We start from the raw sequence: 20,245 nt of genomic DNA on the forward strand, positions 1-20,245 counted from the left end.
GCCGCATTGGCCATGTCAGCCTTGCTCTACTGAGGGTGCAGCAGGCCTTTTATTTTTCGTGAGTTGGTGCATGTGCGTGCAGTGCCCGTGGGGGCCAGAGGGCATTGGATTCCCCTGGAACTGAGAGTGCTGGGAACCAAACCTGGGTCTTCTGCAAATACAGCAAGATATCTTAACCCTTGAGCTGCCTCTCCAGCTCCCAGCTGGGCCTTTAAAAAAAAGTGTTGTGGAAAACCAAAACTCTTGTGACCCCACAGACAGGGTGACCAGGCCTGGGGGAGAGGGACAGGCTTGGGATGACCTGGAACAGAGTACTTGCAGGACAGAGGCAAACAGAGGAGGTGTCACTGTAAGGGGCAAGAAAGGGAAACAGCGCACAAGAAAAGTGATGTAAAACATCTTCCAAAGATGGCCTTAAACTTCGGCCTCCATCTTGCAAGTACTAGGATTACAAACAAGTGTGGGCAACCATGCCGGGCTTTTATTTTCTCTTCCCTTCGTTCTTCATCACGCTCTAGCGCAGCCTGGCCTCGAACTCGTGGCCATTCTCATGCCTCAGGCTCTAAGCATCGCGTTGTCAGGGTCAAACGCGGCAGGCGCCCCGCAGGGGGGACTGTACCATTGGCTGAGGGGAGATGCGCTCGGTCCGCAGTCCCCCCGCCCGGGATGGGCCCGACCGGATGTGACGCACACCGCGGCGGAAGCGAGGAGGCTTGCGCAGCCGCAGCTCAGCGAGTCTGTCGGTGTGACGGGGCCGGGCGCGGGGTTGCCGCGGTACTGAGCGAGGCTTCGCGTGGGTGGAGGAGGCGCGGGTGCAGGTCAGCGCCCGGGAGCGCAGAGGCTGGGTTGTCCGCCCGCCGCCCGGGGAGGGTCCCCGCCGGTCGGCCGGCCGGGCTGGGGGCGGCGGCCGCGGTGCATGCCGGGCCGCGGTGCATGCCTAGCTCTGCACAGCACCCGCTAGGTTACAGCTAGCCGGCATTTACTGGAAGGCTTTGACTAAAGTTGTGGTGCGTGGCGAGTGTGCAGGGAAAACACGCGCAAAGTGCTTCAGAGAGGCGTCTAGCTGCTCCTGTCCGCGCTCCCGAGCGGTCTCACAGGGCTGACTTCATGAAAGGAATTTCCAGCTCTTAATCGTTGATAGTGTGGTCAGAGATTGAGCACCAGTGATCTCCCCCAACCTGGTCCTGAGTTTTTAGCAGTTTGTTGGAACAACAAAAAACCCCTCCAAAATTTACAAGTTTCTAGACTGTGTGTTTGTTTTTTTGACCCGTGAAGTTGATTTTTCTTTTTTTCAGAAAATCACAGTAGTTTAAAAAGTCCGCCTTTCTTAAATCAGTGTGACTGATAGGCAGGGCCCATTATGTGACCTGCCTTTGTAAGAAATTGGGCTTAAGAAAGCGCAGTAAGGGAGAATCCAAACAATACGAACACATGTTAATAATCCCTGCTTTCTGTTTAAAAAGATTGTGTGTGTGTGTGTGTGTGTGTGTGTGTGTGTGTGTGTGTGTGTGTTGCCTGCATGTCATGTATATACGTGCAGTGCCAGCAGCGGCCTGAAGAGGGAGCCAGATCCCCTGGAACTGGAATTACAGTTGTGAGCTGCCATGTGGGTGCTGGAAACTAACTGTCCTCTGCTCTTAGCTGCTGCCCATCTCTCCAGCCCAGCCACTCAGTTTTTCATCCCTGAATTAGAGCAATCGAAACTACCATGGGAGCCAGTATTAACCTAAACTGCTTGCCTCCATTTATTACGACCCGTTCCCTAGAAGATATTACATGGACAACTTTTTAAAGATTTTTTTTCTTTTTCAAGTCTTTAAGAATTAGAAATGGCTTCCAAAAGAGCTCTGGTCATCCTGGCCAAAGGAGCAGAGGAGATGGAGACAGTCATTCCCGTGGATATCATGCGGCGAGCTGGGGTGAGTCCCCCCCATGGGCTAGCCCTCCCTGTTTTAACATGAGGGGACTCTAGGTCACTTTCACTTGTTTATTATGCATGAGCCTGCATCCTGTGGTGCAGATGTGGAGGTCAGATTGTAGGAGTTGGTCTCTCCTTCCACCATGGGTCCTGGAGATTAAGCTAGGCTTAATTAGGCTTGGTGGCAAGTGCCTTTCCCTGCTAAGCCATCTTGCCAGTCCTACTTTATGAGATATTTCAAGTACAAAACTACAGTGATTACATAATAAAACACTAGTTTGTAGTGGCTCAAGATGGCTTTGAATTCTTGGCCATTCTCCTGCCTCAGCTGCCCAGATATCTGGCTTACTGCTGACTTTTAAAACTTGTAGCACTTTGCCTTGTTTCCCACAGCCCTGGGCTCAAGCTGTCCTGCTTCAGCCATCGGAGTGGTTGTGATAACAGGCATGTGCCAGCACACCCCTGGCCTGGGCACTTTTGTTTGTTTCTGTTTTCTAAAGCAAATACTTTCAAGTTTGGGGTTTTCCTGAGTCCCCTTTGTAAGTTCCCGCAGCCCTTGCCCTTCCCCCTTCCCCAGACACGGCTGTTCCTGTGCTTCTGGTCTGTGCTGGCTTCCCGTCCTGTGTGTACATGGAGCAGTCCCGTGTATAACGCAGTGACCAGGGAGTGCACTCATGCTCGCCAGGTTCCCTCTCAGCATTAACTCACACAGACCTGACAGCAGTGCTGACTTAGCTGTCCCTGCTTGTCGCAAAACCCAGGCAGAGACACTCAGCTGTGCTGCTTTCCTGTTGGAGCAGAACTCGGACCCGGGCGGTCTGTCTGCACTCAGCTCTCCAAGGTAGAACTCCAGCTTCCTCTGTCATATTGCTGCACAGTCCTCTGTGCTGTGTGAAGGCCACCGTCTCCCCCTCCGGTTACAGCCTTATGCTACTGGATAGTTAAGATTTTAACTTTCTTCTGTGTATGAATGCTTGCCTGCATGTATGTCTGTACACTCCATGTGTGCCTGGTACCAGAAGAGGCCAGAAGAGGGGGCCTGTTCCCCTGGAGCTAGAGTTATATATAGGTGGTTGTGAGCTGCCATGTGGGTGCTGGGAACCAAATCCAGTGCTCTTACGTCTCTGTAATAAATACTCTTGTGGGGTTCATTTGTGCAAATGTAAGGACAGTTTTTCAGGCTCTGCACCTAAACGTGGGATAGCTGGGCCAAGACTGTTGTGGTCAACATCGCTAGGTTTTGGTAGTTGTCTTCAGTGAGCTAACCTGCTGGCCTCCCAGCACTGTGAGAAACGGCAGTGTTTCGGGTACTGTCACCTAGTAAAGGTTTGGCAGGATAAAGTATTGTTTAATTGTATGACTTTGACTTCTACTTTTGGAAATGACCATGAAGTATAAATGACAGCAGCTGTAGCTGGAGTTTTCCTGCCTGGCCCACAGTCAGGACAAATCTCTGTCACCCGCCAGTCCCACAGCCCTCAGACCCAACCAAGTAAACACAGAGACTTAAATTGCTTACAAACTGTATGGCCGTGGCAGGCTTCTTGCTAACTGTTCTTACAGCTTAAATTAATCCATTTCCATTAATCTATACCTTGCCACATGGCTCGTGGCTTACCGGCATCTTCACATGCTGTTTCTCATCGTGGCGGCTGGCAGTGTCTCTCTGACTCAACCTTCCACTTCCCAGCTTTATTCTCCTCCTTGTCCCACCTATACTTCCTGCCTAGCCAATGGCCAATCAGTGATTTATTTATTGACCAATCAGCAACACACTTGACATACAGACCATCCCACAGCAGCAGTAACCTTGGAAGATGGGTTATTAATAGGGTGACCCTGTAATTCATCTCCCTAACTCAACACTTGTGGGATAGAGGGTGTTCTAGCCAGTCAGAACTGGGGTAGCCGCTCAGCTACAGATCAGGACTATACTGGGTAAACCAGAAGAGACCAGTATTAAATATATTTGGCTTGATATATTAAATGTATCAGCTTGGTTTTGTGGTATTTCCTGACAAGTTACTTCAAACCACAGGATGGGTATTAAGTGTTGCCCTGTCTCTGTACAGTTTCATGGTCTTGAACATCTGTCCTTTTTCTAGATTAAAGTCACCGTTGCAGGCCTGGCTGGGAAAGACCCCGTGCAGTGTAGCCGTGATGTAATGATTTGTCCTGATGCCAGTCTTGAGGACGCAAAAAAGCAGGTTTGTTTTGTATACATGGACTTTTCCTTCTTGGGGCTTATCAGTTTTTATTTAAATGGCTTTTGGCTGTGTCTATGACTGCAGTTAGAACAGACTTACTTTAAGAAAGTGATTCTTGGTGGGGCAGTGAGGGTGCACTCCTTTAATCCCAGCACTTGGGAGGCAGAGCCAGGTGGATTTCTGTGAGTTCAAGGCCAGGCTGGTCTACAGCAGGAGCTCCAGAACAGGGTCAAAAACTAGACAGAGAAACTGTCTCGAAAAACCAAAAAAAAAAAAAAAAAGAAAAAGAAAATGATTCTGGGCAGTGGTGGTATATGCCTTTAATCCTAGCACTCGGGAGGCAGAGCCAGGTGGATCTCTGAGTTCAAGGCCAGCCTGGTCTACAGAGCAAGTACTAGGACAGCCAGAGCTACACAGAGAAACCCTGTCTTGAAAAACAAACAAACAGAATTAAAGAAAGTGATTCTACTTGGATGGGAATGGCTGGATCCTGCGTCCAGTAAGGGGTGGTGGGTGGAGGGTGCATAGATGGCGGCTGAGCGGGAGCGTTGTTCTTCATTGGTATTCTCTCCCAGAGGCCTCCTAACCTTGTAAGTAGGCCTCTACGTTTTCCATTTTCTTCTGTCAGTACTGGTAGTTGAAGCCCAGGCCTTACCCGTCAGGTGAGCTCTCTGCCACCGACCTCCATCCTCATAGTCTCTCCTCCCTGGTAAAGGTTTGTTTTGAGACAGGGTTTTAGAAGGGGAACTTGTTGTGGCTCGGGTAGCCTGGCTTGTGACTGTCTCAGCTTCCTGGGTAGCTGGGTGATGAGCCAGGCTTCTCTACTTTTCTTACGGCAACTGTTGCCTTTCCCCTTGAGTGACAGGTGTAGTTGCGGGAGTCTGTTTATACGGAGTAATGCATACTCGATGAGTGGTTGGATTGAGGGAGAAGTAAGAGCTCTCCTTAAACTGCGTTGCTTTCTCCGTAGTTTACGACGACAGGTACTGTTGGTAATCTCTGGAAGGCTGAGGTCACTTCCTCAGAAGCATGCCTGCCCACTGACCCTTAGATACTACCACAGGTCAGCTGTCATGGCTCAGGGTGATAAGAGATGGGCGGGGCCCTGCAGAGCAGAGACATGGCCGCAAAGGAGGAAGGGCAGGAGTGCAGTTCCCAAGCTCATTACCCACGCTGTCCCCATGCAGGGACGCGTGTTCCTCTCTAAGAAGTTTCAGTATTTCCAGGCTGGTGGGGTGGCTCAATGGTTAAGAGCCCTGGCTGCTCTTCTAGAGGTCCTGAGTTCAGTTCCCAGCACCCACATGGTGGCTCACAACCTTCTATAATAAAATCTGGTGCCCTCTTCTGGCGTGCAGGCATACATGCAGGAGGAACAATGTATATATAATAAATAAACCTTAAAAAAAGAAAAGAAAAGAAAGAAGTTTCAGTATTTCCTTGCTAGATTGTAGATGATTTGACTCTTGGTATCTACATACAAAATCTTAAAAAATTCTAAAAAGTCTGTCTAAGGCAAGAGGTATTTATTCCTTTTTCATTGTTATTTTCTGTCTTGTGTATCTGGGTATTTTAGACAGTGGTTGCCTTGTGAATATGGTTATTTGGTTCATGTCATAAGAGGAGTATGCGATGAGCATGTGGCTCAGTGGGAGAACCCTTGCCCGGCATGTGTGAGGTTGTGGGTTCCAGGCCCGGCACCACCAACATGAACTGAATACTGTTAGGACAGCTTCCCCTCTCCCTCCCTCTCTCTCTCTCTCTCTCTCTCTCTCTCTCTCTCTCTCTCTCTCTCTCTCTGTCTCTCTCTCTCTCTCGTTTATTTTCAGCTAGCTTTCAGACACTAGAATACTGTTATTTCCTCTTGGCAAAGTTTCAGTTTTCATAATGTTAAGTTTTTTCTTTGCCTTTTAATATTGTTTTTCTTTTAGATTTAAAATCACTGCATGTGTTCTTGTTGAAGAACAAGCCGTGTGGTGGGGACATTTCCATATGAAGTCTGAGTGCTGGGCACCTCTCTTCCCTGCCATCCTTCTCACGCTGGTCCCTGTCAGCTGCTGGGGTGTCTTTTGTCTGTGAGCATGTAGAGTGCTCATGTATGTCTGTCCGTTTGTCTGTGTGCGTGAGTGTGGTGGCGCTCCCATGTGTTACAAGGTGCAAGGCTCCACACGAGTGCCTTAGTACTGCGCCTCTCCACACGAGTGCCTCTGCACTGTGCCTCTCCACACGAGTGCATGTGCACTGTGCCTCTCCACACGAGTGCATTTTCACTGTGCCTCTCCCAGGATATCCTTTCATGGATTTCAGGTTATGAGTTTTTCTACACTTTAAAAAAAGAGATTATGGGGCTAGAGAGATGGCTCAGCGGTTAAGAGCACTTGACTGCTCTTCCAGAGGTCCTGAGTTCAATTCCCAGCAACCACATGGTGGCTCACAACCATCTGTAATGAGATCAAATTCCTTCTGGTATGCATGAAGACAGATCACTCATATATATACAATACATGAATAAATAAATCTTTTAAAAAGAGAGAGAGGGGCTGGAGAGATGTCTCAGAGGTTAAGAGCACTGGCTGCTCTTCCAGAGGTCTTGAGTTCAATTCCCAGTACCCACATGGTGGCTCACAACCATCCATAATGAGATCTGGTGCCCTCTTCTGTGTACATAATAAATAAATAAATCTTTAAAGAGAGAGAGAGAGGGATTTTTGTGTGTAACTGTGTTTATCTATCTATATAAGTGAATGCTGTGTCTGTGTACCCACAGAGGCCAGAAGAGGGTGTTGGATCCCCTGGAACTGGGGTTATATGGAGTTGTGAGCCGCCATGTTGGTGCTGGAACTGAACTCTAGTCCTCTACAGGAGCACCAGGAGTTCTTAACTGCCGAGCCGTTTCTCCAGTCCTCACAGCTGCATTTTCTTGTTACAATGTTCCACCATAGGGATATACCTTTATTTATTTGTTTGATTTTTGGTGGCTTTTTGTTGTTTTGAGACATCGTCTTCTCCTGTATACCTGGCTAGCCTCAAACTTAGTAGCTGAGGGCAGCCTTAAACTCTCAATCTTCCTGCCTCTACATCCTCTACATCCTCCTTCAGGTGTGCACCGCTATGCCTGCCACGTATTATTATTTTTAGTGTTGGAGACTCACCCACAGTCTCACTTGTGCTAGAGTGTGCTCTACCAAGAGATGCATGTATATATCCCACCTCCATGGGCATGCTGCTGTTTTTTGGAAGACAGTGTGTCTTCAGATACGAAGCTGTTACTGGGCTGCCATTTAACACAGTAGAACTAAATTGTTCCCTTTTATTTCCCTACTCACAGGGACCATACGACGTGGTGGTTCTTCCAGGAGGCAATCTGGGTGCACAGAACTTATCTGAGGTAAAAACTGCTCAGCCATGCCTCAGTGAAGGGCTTCTGAAGAAAGTCCTGCAGCTTCTGCTCTGTTCTGCTGTGTTGGTTCTGGGGTGCTCAAGGGATAGTGCTGTAGCTGCAGCAGAAACAGCTGAAGTTAGCTGAGTGCTGCCTCCCATTGCAGAGCACAGTTCTAAGAACATCTCCTGCAGAAGTAAACTGAATTGCTGGAGCAGCTGCTGCAAACAGGCTCAGTGCATGTAGACTGGAGTGAGCTGCAAATGTCCCAGCTGCCTGCTCTGTGGTCGGGGTCGAGGGCAGCCCCGGGGCCAGAGGCAGTGCTGCCCTTCGTCTTAAGCCCTGAGTGAAGAGCCACACGGGAAGGCAGGAGTAGGGAGTGGGCTGTGAGCAGGCGGGGCCAGGCAGTGGACTTTTCCTGCTGGGGTCTTTCCCCTCTGCCCTCTGAGCTGCTGAACCCTGTGTCCCCTTGCTTCTGCCCTCCCAGAGCACAGGACAGGGCTCTACGCCCTGGTGACACTGCTTTACCCTGCTCAGCTTTATTGAGGTAGGCCTTCCTCTCGGGGTGAATGCTGCTGCCCGGGCTTGAGAACACAAGCGTTAGGGACCTGGTGCTTTCCTGTTTACTGACTAGAAAGTTTTTCTGGAAACAGCTGGAAGTAAGTTACGCTATGAGGGATGCTCCCAGCTCTCTCTGAGGCTCCGTGGTGACTGGGTGTTTGTGTTCTCTCTAGTCATCTGTGGTGAAGGAGGTCCTAACGGAACAGGAGAGCAGGAAGGGCCTCATAGCTGCCATCTGTGCGGGTGAGTAAGTGCGGCGGACTGTGGAACACGCAGCTGGCCCAGGGGCTGGCCTGCCTGGAAGCTTGATTGCACATAACCTGCCTTCGTGAACCAAAAGGCACCCACCCTGTGTGTTTAGTGTGGGTGCCATGAAGGGTCGTTGCAGCACTGAGCGTGATTGTTGAGCGTTCTGTCTCTCTGTGCTCTGGGTCTCTGTCTGTGAAACTCACTGTTTTCCCTGTTTGGTTGACCTGGGGAAAAGGTCTCTGGAATCCAGCAAACAGCTTGATCCATCAGATCTGGGGGCCAGCCATTCGGCCTGCCAGGAGAGTCAGCTCTAGCCGGGGCTCTCCTGCCTCTGGCTTGCCGAGTCTTTGCTCGCGTACTCTTGAACACCCATGGCTTCATGTAAGGTCTTCTGGCGTTTCGCCCGTGTTGTGAGCCTTGAAACTGTAACCATCGCTTCTTTAAACACCGTCCCGTGGCTCTAGGATCCGGCGATGTTCTGGCATCGGGATCAGTGCTGTGACTTTGGCCAGTGTCTCCCTTGTTGGATATTTTTACGTGTGTCACAGAACAGATGAATCTGTGACGGAACGGACGGACGGTTTTGTCCAGGGACCGAGGGACTCTGTCCTAGCTGTGGGACACAGCAGATCCTGCAGGAGCATCTGTCCCTGTTTCTGTCTGCTGCTTACTGGAATAGCATGAGGCTGTGAATGCCATCCTTCAGGCAAGACATTGTGCTCTGGTCTCCTGTTGGAAGTGTTCCCAGTTTGGGGATGGCTGTGGAGACTGACCTGTAATCCAGAGGATGTAGAAGTAGGTTCATGAGTTCAAGACCAGCCTGAGTTACATAGCAGGAGCCTCTCTCCAAAGAAGAAAAGAAAAGGGGGAAAGCATAAGTGGGGGAAGTTCTGATGTTCCCAGTTTGGGGCAGAAAGCGTAGCTCAGGTGGAGAATGTGCCTAGCATGTGTGGGGCCCTGGGTTCCGTTACCACCCCTGAAGACAGACAGGCAAAACCATTCTTGATCTGTGACTTGACACAGCAGTGGGTATCGCCCATGTAGAAGTTGTGGGGATCCCTGCATTGCCTGCTTGAGAACCATTACAGACCTAGTGGGAGCACCTAGGCATTGCTCTGGACACCTTGTCCTGGCTCCTACTGCTCTGATTTCCTGCTCTGCTGAGGCCCAAGGATTTCTGTTGGTTGATGGTCCTGCAGTCCCCGCAGCCTTGAACTGTCCCTCTGTGGGCAGGAAGTCACAGGTGTCCTGGTGTTGTTCACTAATCTGGGAGACAGCCTCCTTAGGGTTTTCCTGGGCTTGTTCCTTGTGACTGGGCTGAACCTAAAATGTGGTGTCATCATGTTCTTCCGCGTCACTGAGTAGAACATTGCCAGCTTAGCTGGCTCACTGGCTTCTGCTGAGGCAAGCTGGAATGCCTGTCCCTCTGTGAATCAAACAGACATTAAAAAAGAAACAGTGCTCACCAGCAGTGTGCTAATTGCATTGACTCTTCTGGGCCCCCCTCCTGGAAAAATGAACAGAAAACCAGGGTAGCTCAGGCAGGGAACGGTGAGGGAAGAGACAGGTGCTTCCTTCAGCCAACAAGATGTCAGGGTAGTCTGGTGTTTGGGTCAGGGATCGGGTACTGTGTTTAAACTCCCTTTTTAGCTTCATCCTTGATAGTGCTGAGTAAAGACAAAAGTCATCTCGGGAGTCTTTCCTGGGAAGAACATACACGGAGCTTTGCTTTGAGTCAGGGATAGAGAAGGAGGCTTGCAGGGTGAGGAGTCCTGTCAGGGTGTCACCAGGAACCAGCAGACCCAAGGCATTCCAGTCGGCTGGGTGTTCTTTTTCAGGTGTCCACCAGGTGGCACTATAGGAAGAGGGCTCTGTCAGCTGCTTTCAGCTCCCTGCCAGTTCCTAGCGCTAACTCTTGGCATATCCTTCATCAGAGTCTCGGATAATGGCAGTAATAAGTTTGTCTTGTCTTAATTTTCAAATCAGGCTTTTGACACACACCCCTCCCCGACTCCTAGAAAGCAGTAGTTAGGAGCTTACCATGACAGGGAAGGCAGCCATGCATCCTGGCCCTGATGCATGATGCAACAGTGTTGCTACCTCCAGAAAGCAGCCTTCAGACCTGACTGACCTGGCTGAGCTCCTCCCTCAAGGTCAGTGGCTGAAGCTTGCTGCCACGTAGAGGATGTCTAGGATTCTCAGTCCAGATCTCTAATAAGAATCTGAGAGGTACATAAAAGTGAATGGTAGCCAAGCATGGTGGTACACACGTTTAGTCTCAGATCTTGGGAAGCAGAGTTAGGCATAACTTTGTGAGTCTGAGCCAGCCTGGTCTACATGGTGAGTTCTGGCCAGCCCGGGCTACATAGTGAAACTCATTTGTCTTAAAACAACAAACATATGAGTGGTAATCATTCCATTTTTCTAGACTTTGGAGGTTTTCTGCCCTCCACAGCTGTCTTGTGTAGAGAAGACATGAGGTGGAGAAGGCTATGTATTTGACACTTAGACTCAAGAGGTTACTCTGAGCTTGGTCTGGTTCTGAGGCCTGAACAGTGGTGTTCTGTGCTGGCTCCTGCTGTCGTGGCTGTGGTGAGTGACTGGGTCTGGAGCTCCCGTTCCGAGGAAGCTGGAGAGAGAGTCAGCTGCCGAGTAAGAGCTCACAGACGGGTGAGGTCAGGTGCTGTTTTCATCCGGGTGTGACACGGCTTAGAGGGGAAACGCAGCAGAAGCTCTAGGTTTTAAGAGAGTAGCGACAGGAAGACCTGTTTTTAGTCTATGAAGACTTACCCATGGTGTATACTGTGAGCATCTCTGAAGTCAGCCATTTTCACTGAAGACTGTTACACACGGTATATACTGTGAGCATCTCTGAAGTCAGCCATTTTCACTGAAGACTGTTACACACGGTATATACTGTGAGCATCTCTGAAGTCAGCCGTTTTCACTGAAGACTGTTACACATGGTATATACTGTGAGCATCTCTGAAATTGGCCGTTTTCACTGAAGACTGTTACACACGGTGTATACTGTGAGCATCTCTGAGGTCAGTTGTTTTCAGTGAGCACACTGATGATAGACAGGTTGGTCCTCATGTTTCAGAGCTCATTGTAAGAGGCGGGGCCTTGGGTATCATAGGCTGACAGTGTGCATGGTTTTTCACATCAGTAGTTTCAAAAAGGACCCAGTGTCTTTGTATCTCAGACTCTAGCCCAGGAATTTCCTGCAGGGCACATCTGGGCCTCCATCTTGATCCTGCCAGCTGTTGTGTTTGTGTGGAGGTGAATGACTTCATTTTACACTTTGAAGTAGAAAAGAACTGTTATGAAACAGCAACAAAATGTGCATGTTTTGGCCCCGATGCCATCACCACAAAACTAACTCGCTCCTTTCTAGTCAGGCAGGAACTAGACAGACAGGCCAGTGGTCAGCAGACAGGCATGATGGCCCACAGCCATGTGGACCTGCAGTCCCTTGCAGCAGAACACCTACGCACAGAAAAAGAGGAAGGCGAGAGTGTGTGTAGCGGGGCAGCCTCTCACCTGGGTGCTCCGGCACACAGGCCCTGTTCCTCGGGCTGTTTGTCTCTTTGCTCTGCGGTATTGAGGGACGTTTTGGGTAAACAGCTGTTGAAGTTTGTGTGCCTCTCCAGATATGTTCAGTACAGGCTCACCACGGACACGCCTCCTGATTGTGTTTAAGCAATGCTATTCAGAGTCGTGAACTATGTGGTCCTGACTGGCCTGGGACTCACAGAGATCCCCCTGCCTCTGCTTCCCAAGCCCTGGGATCAAAGGCGTGTGTTACCACCATGCCCAGCGATGCTACAGGTCGTAAAGCACAGGTTTTCTGTTTGCACCTTTCATCTCTCCGTTTGTTCGTTCGTTTGTTTTTTGAGACAGGGTTTCTCTGTGTAGTTTTGGCGCCTGTCCTGGATCTCACTCTGTAGACGAGACTGGCCTCGAACTCACAGAGATCCGCCTGGCTCTGCCTCCCGAGTGCTGGGATTAAAGGCGTGCGCCACCACCACCACCCGGCTTTTTTTTTTTTTCTTTTCTTTTTTTTAATGTATATTGGTGTTTTTGCCTGTGTGAGAGTGTCGGGTACCCTAGAACTGGAATTAGAGACAGTTGTGAGCTACCATATGGGTTGCTGGGAATTGAACCCAGGTCCTCTGGAAGAACAGTCAGTACTCTTAACCACTAAGCGATCTCTCCAGCCCCAGTTTTCATCTCTTTATTCATCTTATTCCTAGGTCCGACTGCTCTGCTGGCTCATGAAATCGGTTTTGGAAGCAAAGTTACAACACACCCAGGGGCTAAGGACAAAATGATGGATGGAAGTGAGTATGCACGGGAGACCTGAGGGGCATGTGTGTGCATGTGTGTGTGTGTGTGTGTGCGTGCGTGCGTGTGTGTGCGTGTGTGTGCGTGCGTGCGTGTGCGTGTGTGTGTGTGTGTGTGTGTGTGTGTGTGTGTGTGCGCGCGCGCGCATGTGGAGGTGCTGTGACATGACATGGCGCACGGGAATCCCCTGGCCATGTGTGGCGGCCTTGCCTCCTTTGCATGTACTTCTCAGCTGGTGCTCGCACAGGCTGGTACACGGAGATGCCAGTCTCTGTTTGGAGGCACCAGATCCCCGATTGTCCAAATGGGAAGGATTATGAAATGCCAGTTTAATGATTATTTTTACTGAATGCCTTGACAGCAGCCCAAGTGTAGCTAGAGTTTTCCTGCCTGGCCCACAGTCAGGACAAATCTCTCTCACCCGCCAGTCCCACAGCCACTCAGACCCGACCAAGTAAACACAGAGACTTATATTGGTTACAAACTGTATGGCTGTGGCAGGCTTCTTGCTAACTGTTCTTATATCTTAAATTAATCCATTTCCATTTTAATCTATAGCTTGCCATGTGGCTCGTGGCTTACCGGCATCTTCACATGCTGCTTATCATGGCAGCGGCTGGCAGTGTCTCTCTGACTCAGCCTTCCACTTCCCAGAATTCTCCTCTCTCCTTGTCCCGCCTATCCTTCCTGCCTGGCCACTGGCCAATCAGTGTTTTGTTTATACAGAACGATATCCACAGCACCCAAGGGTACAATTTAAACCCTGATGGAAGTTCAACAACCGTCCTTTTACCCACAGGCTGCAGTGAAACAGACCTTCAGAGAATGTCTCTGGTGGCAGACCAGCTTCTTTGGTCACATGCTTCTCTTCTGAGTATCAGCTAGGCATATTTAATTGTTGTTTTGCTTTTTGTTTTGTTTTTCAAGGCAGGGTTTCTCTGTGTAGCTCTGACTGTCCAGGAACTTGCTCTGTAGACCAGGCTGCCTCTGCCTCCTGAGTATTGGGATTAAAGGCGTGTGCCACCATGCCTGGCACGTTCCTACTTTTATCTCCACAGCTGGGCCTGCCCACATCAGTCACCAAGGAAGAAGATACTCTGTAACATCTTCTCAACCTGTGGGGTTGTGACCCTTTGGAGTTGAACGACCCTTTCACCGGGGTCGCCTAAGACCCCCGGAAAACACAGACATTTACATTACGATTCATGACAGTGGCAAAATTACAGTTACGAAGTAGCAGTGAAAGTAATGTTATGGTTGGGGTCACCACAGCGTGGGGAACTGTATTAAAGGGTCGCTGCATTAGGAAGGCTGAGAACCACTGCTCTGCAGCCTCGTCTACAGGCCAGTCTTATGGAGGCATTTTCTCAGCTGAGAGTCGCTCTTCCCAAGTGACTCTAGCCTGTGTCCAGCTGACCGAGAAGTGGCACAAGGCTTCTTCCGCGTGTTCTTAGCTTTGTCTTAACTTTGTCACTGAGTGCTGAAACCCTTGACTCGACTTCAGTTGTGAGGAGAAGGAGAACGTCAGTAAAACTGAGTGGACATGAGCGTGTGATGAAGCTCTGGCTCTTGGGTTATGTTGTAAATGAGGAGCTGAGTTTGTGCTGACTTCATGAAATGAGGTGAGGGTGGGAAGAACGGCGGCACTGAGGCCTGTACTGTGCCGGCACACCGTGTTTGGGGACGAGCAGGAAGAGCTGGTCCTGTGTCACCTGAGCTGTGGCTCTTGCATCCCTTTCCTTTTCCTGCTGCTGAGAGCTCACAGTGGGGTCCCCGAATTTATACAGTGCCCCCAGCTCGCCTGGAGCCTACAGTTCCATGGCAAGCCAGGTGGCCTCCTCCTGCCACCCAGGCTAGAACACCGAGGCTCAAAGGCCAGCTGACCAGAGTTTCCCCGTCCCCTCCCCTCCCCTCCCACCCCTTCCCTTTCTGTACTACAAGGCTCCCCTGCCCATAGGTCATTGCTAAGCACGAAGTCTGTAAATCCTGTTTTTAGGACGCTGTTTGACCTTTGTGTGCCTTGAAAGCATTCTGGAAGGGCTGTAGTGTCCTCCACATGACTGTTCTAGGTGAGGCCTTCTGCTGTTTGACACATTTGACAAACCTGTGTGAATTTTCCCCCTGGAAAGGAGAATGGCTTCCTCGGCATTCCACGGCAGTGGCAATACTCAACTGTGTGTTGGGTGGGTGCCATTCTACTACACGGCTTAGAGAAGTCAGCCAGCTCTGAAGGTCAGGCCACAGGGACCGGACCCCAGAGCCACTGCACAAGAGCAGGCAGCAAGGACTGGGGCTCTCTGGGCTTCAGGTCTCCACGGTAACCGCCCCACACTGGTGTTCCCCAGCTGTCATAGACAAGGCGGGAGTAGTGAGTGCCTTTCTGCATATGTCTTCATATGTGCACACGCAGGCGGCAGCCTTCAGTTGCTACCTTGTCTTCTGCCTCTCCACTTGCCTTTTCTCTGAGAGATTTCTTCCAAGTATCTACAAATTCACCCTGAACTCACAAATCCCAGCTGACCTCATTTCCCAGGCTCCATAGCAGCCCTGGCGGCAGTAGTGTACTTTCTGAGGCCGTTCCTCACTGTGGCCACTAGATGGGGCTGTTGACCTTTAAATCTAGTCAGGCCCATTTGGGTTTCCAGTTTATCATCTAAAATAAAATGTCCTGGCTGGTTTAGCTGTCAGAGTAGGTCCCGGTAAACTGAAACTTCCCTTCAAGTAGTGGCCCTGTTTTCTTACTGTAGTACAGATGAGGAGCTTCTGATTCACTGCAACTGCTTATTTCAAAGGATGGGTTGAGTTTTGAATGAGGCAGGAAGCAAGCTCCTGTTGTGGCTGGCCCACTTGGAGGAGAAGCGTGCTTCTGAGGGTTCTCAGTGAACTCTGGATGCCCTTTGCTCTTCGTCCCAGCAGAAACAGTAGACATGAGGCTATCTATGCCCAAGCATCTCATGTTGGTGGTTCCCAGTGAGCTGGGTGTGGAGGGCCATGATCAGCATGTGCTGCTGCACGTCTGCCCCTCACTGTCAGCTGTGCACGTGCACACTTGACCCTTTAGAGGAGCCCTTGAAGTCCCCACGTGCGTCTCCTCCATAAGGTTCTGTTCCAAACTTCCCCTTCCTCTCTCTGCCTCTGTGCTGAGCCCAGAGAGCCTGGCACAGGGTCTCCCATGGATGCCTAAGAGTGGGTCCTCTGCACTGTGCAGTTTGGACAGTGCCCTTGGTTCTGAGGGGGATAGAACCACCAGGGGGTGATGTTGGTGCAGAGCCCTCCTTCGGTGGTGGATAGACTGCCATGGGGAACTGAGTCAAGGAACTTTCACCCTGGTCTGAAACCTGCTTCCGTGCTCTGGTCAGACACTTTGAATAGCAGATGATAAACAAAAGAGCAGTTGACAGCTGGTGCTGGAGGGGATGAGGAGGTGCTGGGACAGGGGCAGGCCCCAGCTGTGGGAGGTCAGCAGGCCTGCTCCAGGGCCACACTGAGTCAAGACCCAAGGGCCAGATGACGGGAACACAGCGAGGCTAACTGCAAGGAAGCCCTGGATTGGAGGGCGAGGGTTACAAGATGAGTGAGGATGGCCTGGAGGGCAGGTGTGACACGGAGAGCCTGGTCCTGTTGTAGCAGAGACAGATTGGGGGAGGAGAGCTGGGGTCCTGGTGAGGGTACCCACGTTGTCTTAGTTGCTCAGCATAGCAGGTGGCAAGCAGAGGAAGAGAGCCTGTGGTGCTGGTGTCTGCCTCCCAGCTGCAGTCCTGTGTGGTCTGTGGCCGCAGAGGACGGGGCTCTACCTGTGGGTCAGCCAGTTTCCGTTCTCATCCCTGCACTGCCCTGCCTCTGCTCCAGCACCCTGCCTGGCCCGATGCTGAGGCCTTCCTGGTGGCAAAGTTCATCACCAGTGCCCCTCAGAGTTGTCTCCCCCACTTGTACCCATTGCCCCCCTCCACCCACCCCTGCGGTTGCTTTCCCATAGCTTGGAGGGCTTAGCAGCAGATAGCCACAGCATGCGGCCTTGTGTCATCCACTCTCGTAAGACCAGAGTCGGTAGCAGCAGTGAGCGGATGGTGCCGTCTGACAACTGTGTCTGTTCCCTGTAGGTCACTACAGCTACTCAGAGAGCCGTGTGGAGAAGGACGGCCTGATCCTCACCAGCCGAGGGCCTGGGACCAGCTTCGAGTTTGCGCTGGCCATCGTGGAGGCGCTCATCGGCAAGGAGATGGCTGACCAAGTGAAGGCACCGCTTGTCCTCAAAGACTAGAGCCCGCGCTCGAGGCAGCCGCTGGAAGCCAGTCCCCAGCCTCGGCCCGCTCGTGTGTCAGAAGCCAGTGAGCCTTGGGAAGTAGCATGGGAAGTAGCTGCCACATGGGATCTCACCCTGAGCCTGGGTCTGTACATTTCTAAACATTGCTAGTAGAATAAACAGTTGACCACCTCTGGCAGCTGCTTTTGTGTCCGGCTTCTTCTGTGATCTGATGGGCTGCATTCGCAGGTGGTCACTGTTGGTGCAGCCCAGAAGGAGCTGCAGAGCCCTTCCCCAGCTGGGAGGGGTGCACAGGCAAGGTCCATGAGGCGGTTTCTCCCATCCCCTGGTGCTCTTTCCTCACATACGGTGAAGTGTCAGTGGAGGTGGGGGACTCCTGTCCCTCTTTTTTACCATGGAGACATCTTCTGAAGGACACAAGCTTCCTGGGGCTCCTGCATCAACTCTAGGGTGAGATGAGAGCACATGTGCATCCCTAAGTACCACTGGGCTCCCACCTCGGAGGAAGACATGCTGAGGATATGCCTCATCTGCCCTGACCACAGAGCCCAGGCTAGGCCGGTCAGTGGACAGACTCAGCTTGGATTCTTTCTGTCTCTGTCTCTGTCTCTGTCTCTGTCTCTCTCTCTCTCTCTCTCTCTCTCTCTCTCTCTCTCTCTGCTGAGGTGGCCAAGAAAAAACAGAGATGGCGTGCTGACGGCCATCTTGTCACTGTGAGGAAAGAACACACCTGCAGTCTGGAGATGGACTTGGACAACTCCTGGTCTACAAAGCAAGGCTGGAAACTGCACTATTGTTTGTTTTGTTTCAAGACAGCCTCACTGTGTAGCCCTGGCTGTCCTTGAACTAGCTTTAGACCAGGCTGGCCTTGAGCTCAAAGATCCACATGCCTGAACTAGCTTTAGACCAGGCTGGCCTCAAACTCACAAAAATCCACATGCCTCTGCTTCCCAAGTGCTGGGGCTACATGCATGTTTTGATAAACACTAGTAAAGATAATGTGGAGAATTCTGAGGAGAAAGAACAGGAGACTTGGTTTACATGCTGGGCTGAGTGCCAGGCCAATGAAATTTATGATATTAAAGACCACACTTAACAGGTTAGGCTGGGTGTGGCAGTCAGTGCACTGGTGTGAGCCTAGTACTAGGAAGGCTGAGGCAGGAGGATCACCACAAGTTCAAAGCTCTCACAGACCAAGCCAAGGCTACATACAGCAGAACCTTTTCACTCAGCTCCCTATCTACCAAAGACTAAAATGTGTCAAGCCCTGTCACTGGTGGGCTCTGTCCTTACAGAGCCTAGTTGTGGGAGAGGGACTGACGAGAAGGTACACAGGTGTGTCCTGTGGAGAGAAAAGAAGCTGCCTACCTGCTAGCAAAGGCCTCTCTGGTAAGGGCTCTGAGAGTTGAAGAACAGGCAGGGCTCTCTTGAGAGACTTCAGGCATAAGACAAAAGGTACAGAGGCCCTAAGGCAGGCCCTTGCTTGGGGTTGGGGAAGAGGGAGGGGTTCCAGGGGGAGGAGGACTGGGGGAGGGGGAGCAGGGGGGGGTAGGGTGAGGAGGACTGGGGGAGGGGAAGCAGGGGGGGCAGGGTGAGGAGGACTGGGGGAGGGGAAGCAGGGGGGAGGAGGGAAAGTGGGGGGCAGGGTGAGGAGGACTGGGGGAGGGGGAGCAGGGGGGAGGAGGGAAAGTGGGGGGGCAGGGTGAGGAGGACTGGGTGAGGGGGAGCAGGGGGGAGGAGGGAAAGTGGGGGGGCAGGGTGAGGAGGACTGGGGGAGGGGGAGCAGGGGGCAGGGTGAGGAGGACTGGGGGAGGGGAAGCAGGGGGGGCAGGGTGAGGAGGACTGGGTGAGGGGGGACAGGGGGGAGGAGGGAAAGGGGGGGCAGGGTGAGGAGGACTGGGGGAGGGGAAGCAGGGGGGACAGGGTGAGGAGGACTGGGTGAGGGGGAGCAGGGGGGGCAGGGTGAGGAGGACTGGGTGAGGGAAAGGGGGGGCAGGATGAGGAGGACTGGGTGAGGGAAAGGGGGGGCAGGATGAGGAGGACTGGGTGAGATGCCTGAGCCTGTGGAGGAGCCCCTGTTGCTAGGATTGCCACAGGCTGTGCCACGGAGCCAGCAGAATCCCTGGCCACCAGTGCTAAGGCAGGGCTAATGGCAGTGGAGGGTGTTCAGTGACTGAGGGACAGGAAGGGCAGTGAGAAACAGTTTTCACGTTTTTTTTACTTGAACAACAACAAAAAAGTCAATTTACTCTTATGAGCTGGTAAATAAAGGAGATGGCAGGGTCAGGGTAAATTTGAATTTCAGCTTGGAATTTGAGGTACCTGTAAAATATACTTCACATGATAAGGAAAGCCAAAGCCCAGGGGTGGTGGCCAACACTGTAATTCCAGACCATGAGTTTGAGACCAGCCTGGCTCACACAGTTCCAGGCCAGCCTGGGCTAGAGTGAGACCCTTGTCTTGGGACACCTCCAACCCTATTGTTGATCATGACCATGCTCAGGTTCCCAAGTCTTCCACGTTGCAGCCCCCACCTCTGCATGGTTTCCTGGAAAGACCCCCCATCTACAGGGGGATCCTGGGAGAAGTGACCCTCATCCGGTCCATGCCCTGGAGCAGTGGCAGGTGACTGGGCAAGCCAGCTCTGAAAGAGGGCTTTGAGAGGAAGATGTATCAGCCTGCACATCTGGAGTGAAGGTTTCTCCCATGGAGTGTGGAGTGGGGCTCCAGGAAGCTGTCTCATCAGGCCCTCAGGTCTGGCTAGCTGTAGCTGCTAGCTCTGGGCTTGATAAGATTCTAGCCCTTAGGCTGCTCTGCCTGCCATGCTGGTCCAGCCGGCTCCTCTCCAACAGGTGGCTGGGGACCCGGAACTGAGGGGGTGGGGGTGGGCTGTACATATGGAAGGGTGGCCTGGGGTGAGGCATGGGGTGTAGCCAGTTAGTGGGCTGCCTCTTTCTCAGTCTGGAGTCACTCAGAGTGACTCCACCTTGGTGTGTATGTGTGTGTGCAGTTTCTTTTTCTTGTAAAAGTTTATTCATCTCAAAGAGAGCTGTAGCTGACACTTTTCGGGCCTGCTCTGAGGGCTGCTGAGAGGCAGGGCAGTGAGGACCAGCCCTTCTTTTCTGGGTGCAAAGTGGTACCCCAAAGGAGGGCTAGGTTCACAGCACTTTTGTACCCGACACCTAACAGTGGCCCCTTCTGTTGGGAGTGCTCTTGGTACTAATTTCTTCCTCTTGGTTTTGTAAAGATGGCTCACAATGCTCCTGCCTCAGTCTGAGTGCTGGTGTGCCTCGACATGCTTCATCTTTCTTCCATATTTTGCA

General features: G+C 51.6%; 1 protein-coding gene across 1 annotated transcript; it reads left to right on the forward strand.

Annotated features, from left to right (window-relative positions):
* Positions 1 to 685: 685 nt before the first annotated feature.
* Positions 686 to 17,100, forward strand: Park7 (Parkinsonism associated deglycase). Its single transcript, XM_052716063.1, has 7 exons — positions 686 to 818; positions 1,814 to 1,919; positions 4,024 to 4,125; positions 7,451 to 7,510; positions 8,236 to 8,305; positions 12,568 to 12,654; positions 16,759 to 17,100. The coding sequence occupies exons 2-7, from the start codon at positions 1,830 to 1,832 to the stop codon at positions 16,917 to 16,919; spliced, it is 570 nt and encodes a 189-aa protein (XP_052572023.1). The 5' UTR covers positions 686 to 818; positions 1,814 to 1,829; the 3' UTR covers positions 16,920 to 17,100.
* The last annotated feature ends 3,145 nt before the right edge of the window (positions 17,101 to 20,245 follow it).

This window comes from Peromyscus californicus, unplaced genomic scaffold (genome assembly GCF_007827085.1).
Source record: "Peromyscus californicus insignis strain IS unplaced genomic scaffold, ASM782708v3 Scaffold_5__1_contigs__length_169319896, whole genome shotgun sequence".
NCBI classification, from domain to species: domain Eukaryota; kingdom Metazoa; phylum Chordata; class Mammalia; order Rodentia; family Cricetidae; genus Peromyscus; species Peromyscus californicus.

Bases quoted from the DNA above. Each gene is read 5' to 3' on its own strand.
- Park7 (XM_052716063.1), top strand. From the start codon at position 1,830: ATGGCTTCCAAAAGAGCTCTGGTCATCCTGGCCAAAGGAGCAGAGGAG. The intron at 1,920-4,023 runs GTGAGTCCCCCC...TCCTTTTTCTAG, and splicing joins ATATCATGCGGCGAGCTGGG to ATTAAAGTCACCGTTGCAGG. The intron at 8,306-12,567 runs GTGAGTAAGTGC...TCTTATTCCTAG, and splicing joins CATAGCTGCCATCTGTGCGG to GTCCGACTGCTCTGCTGGCT.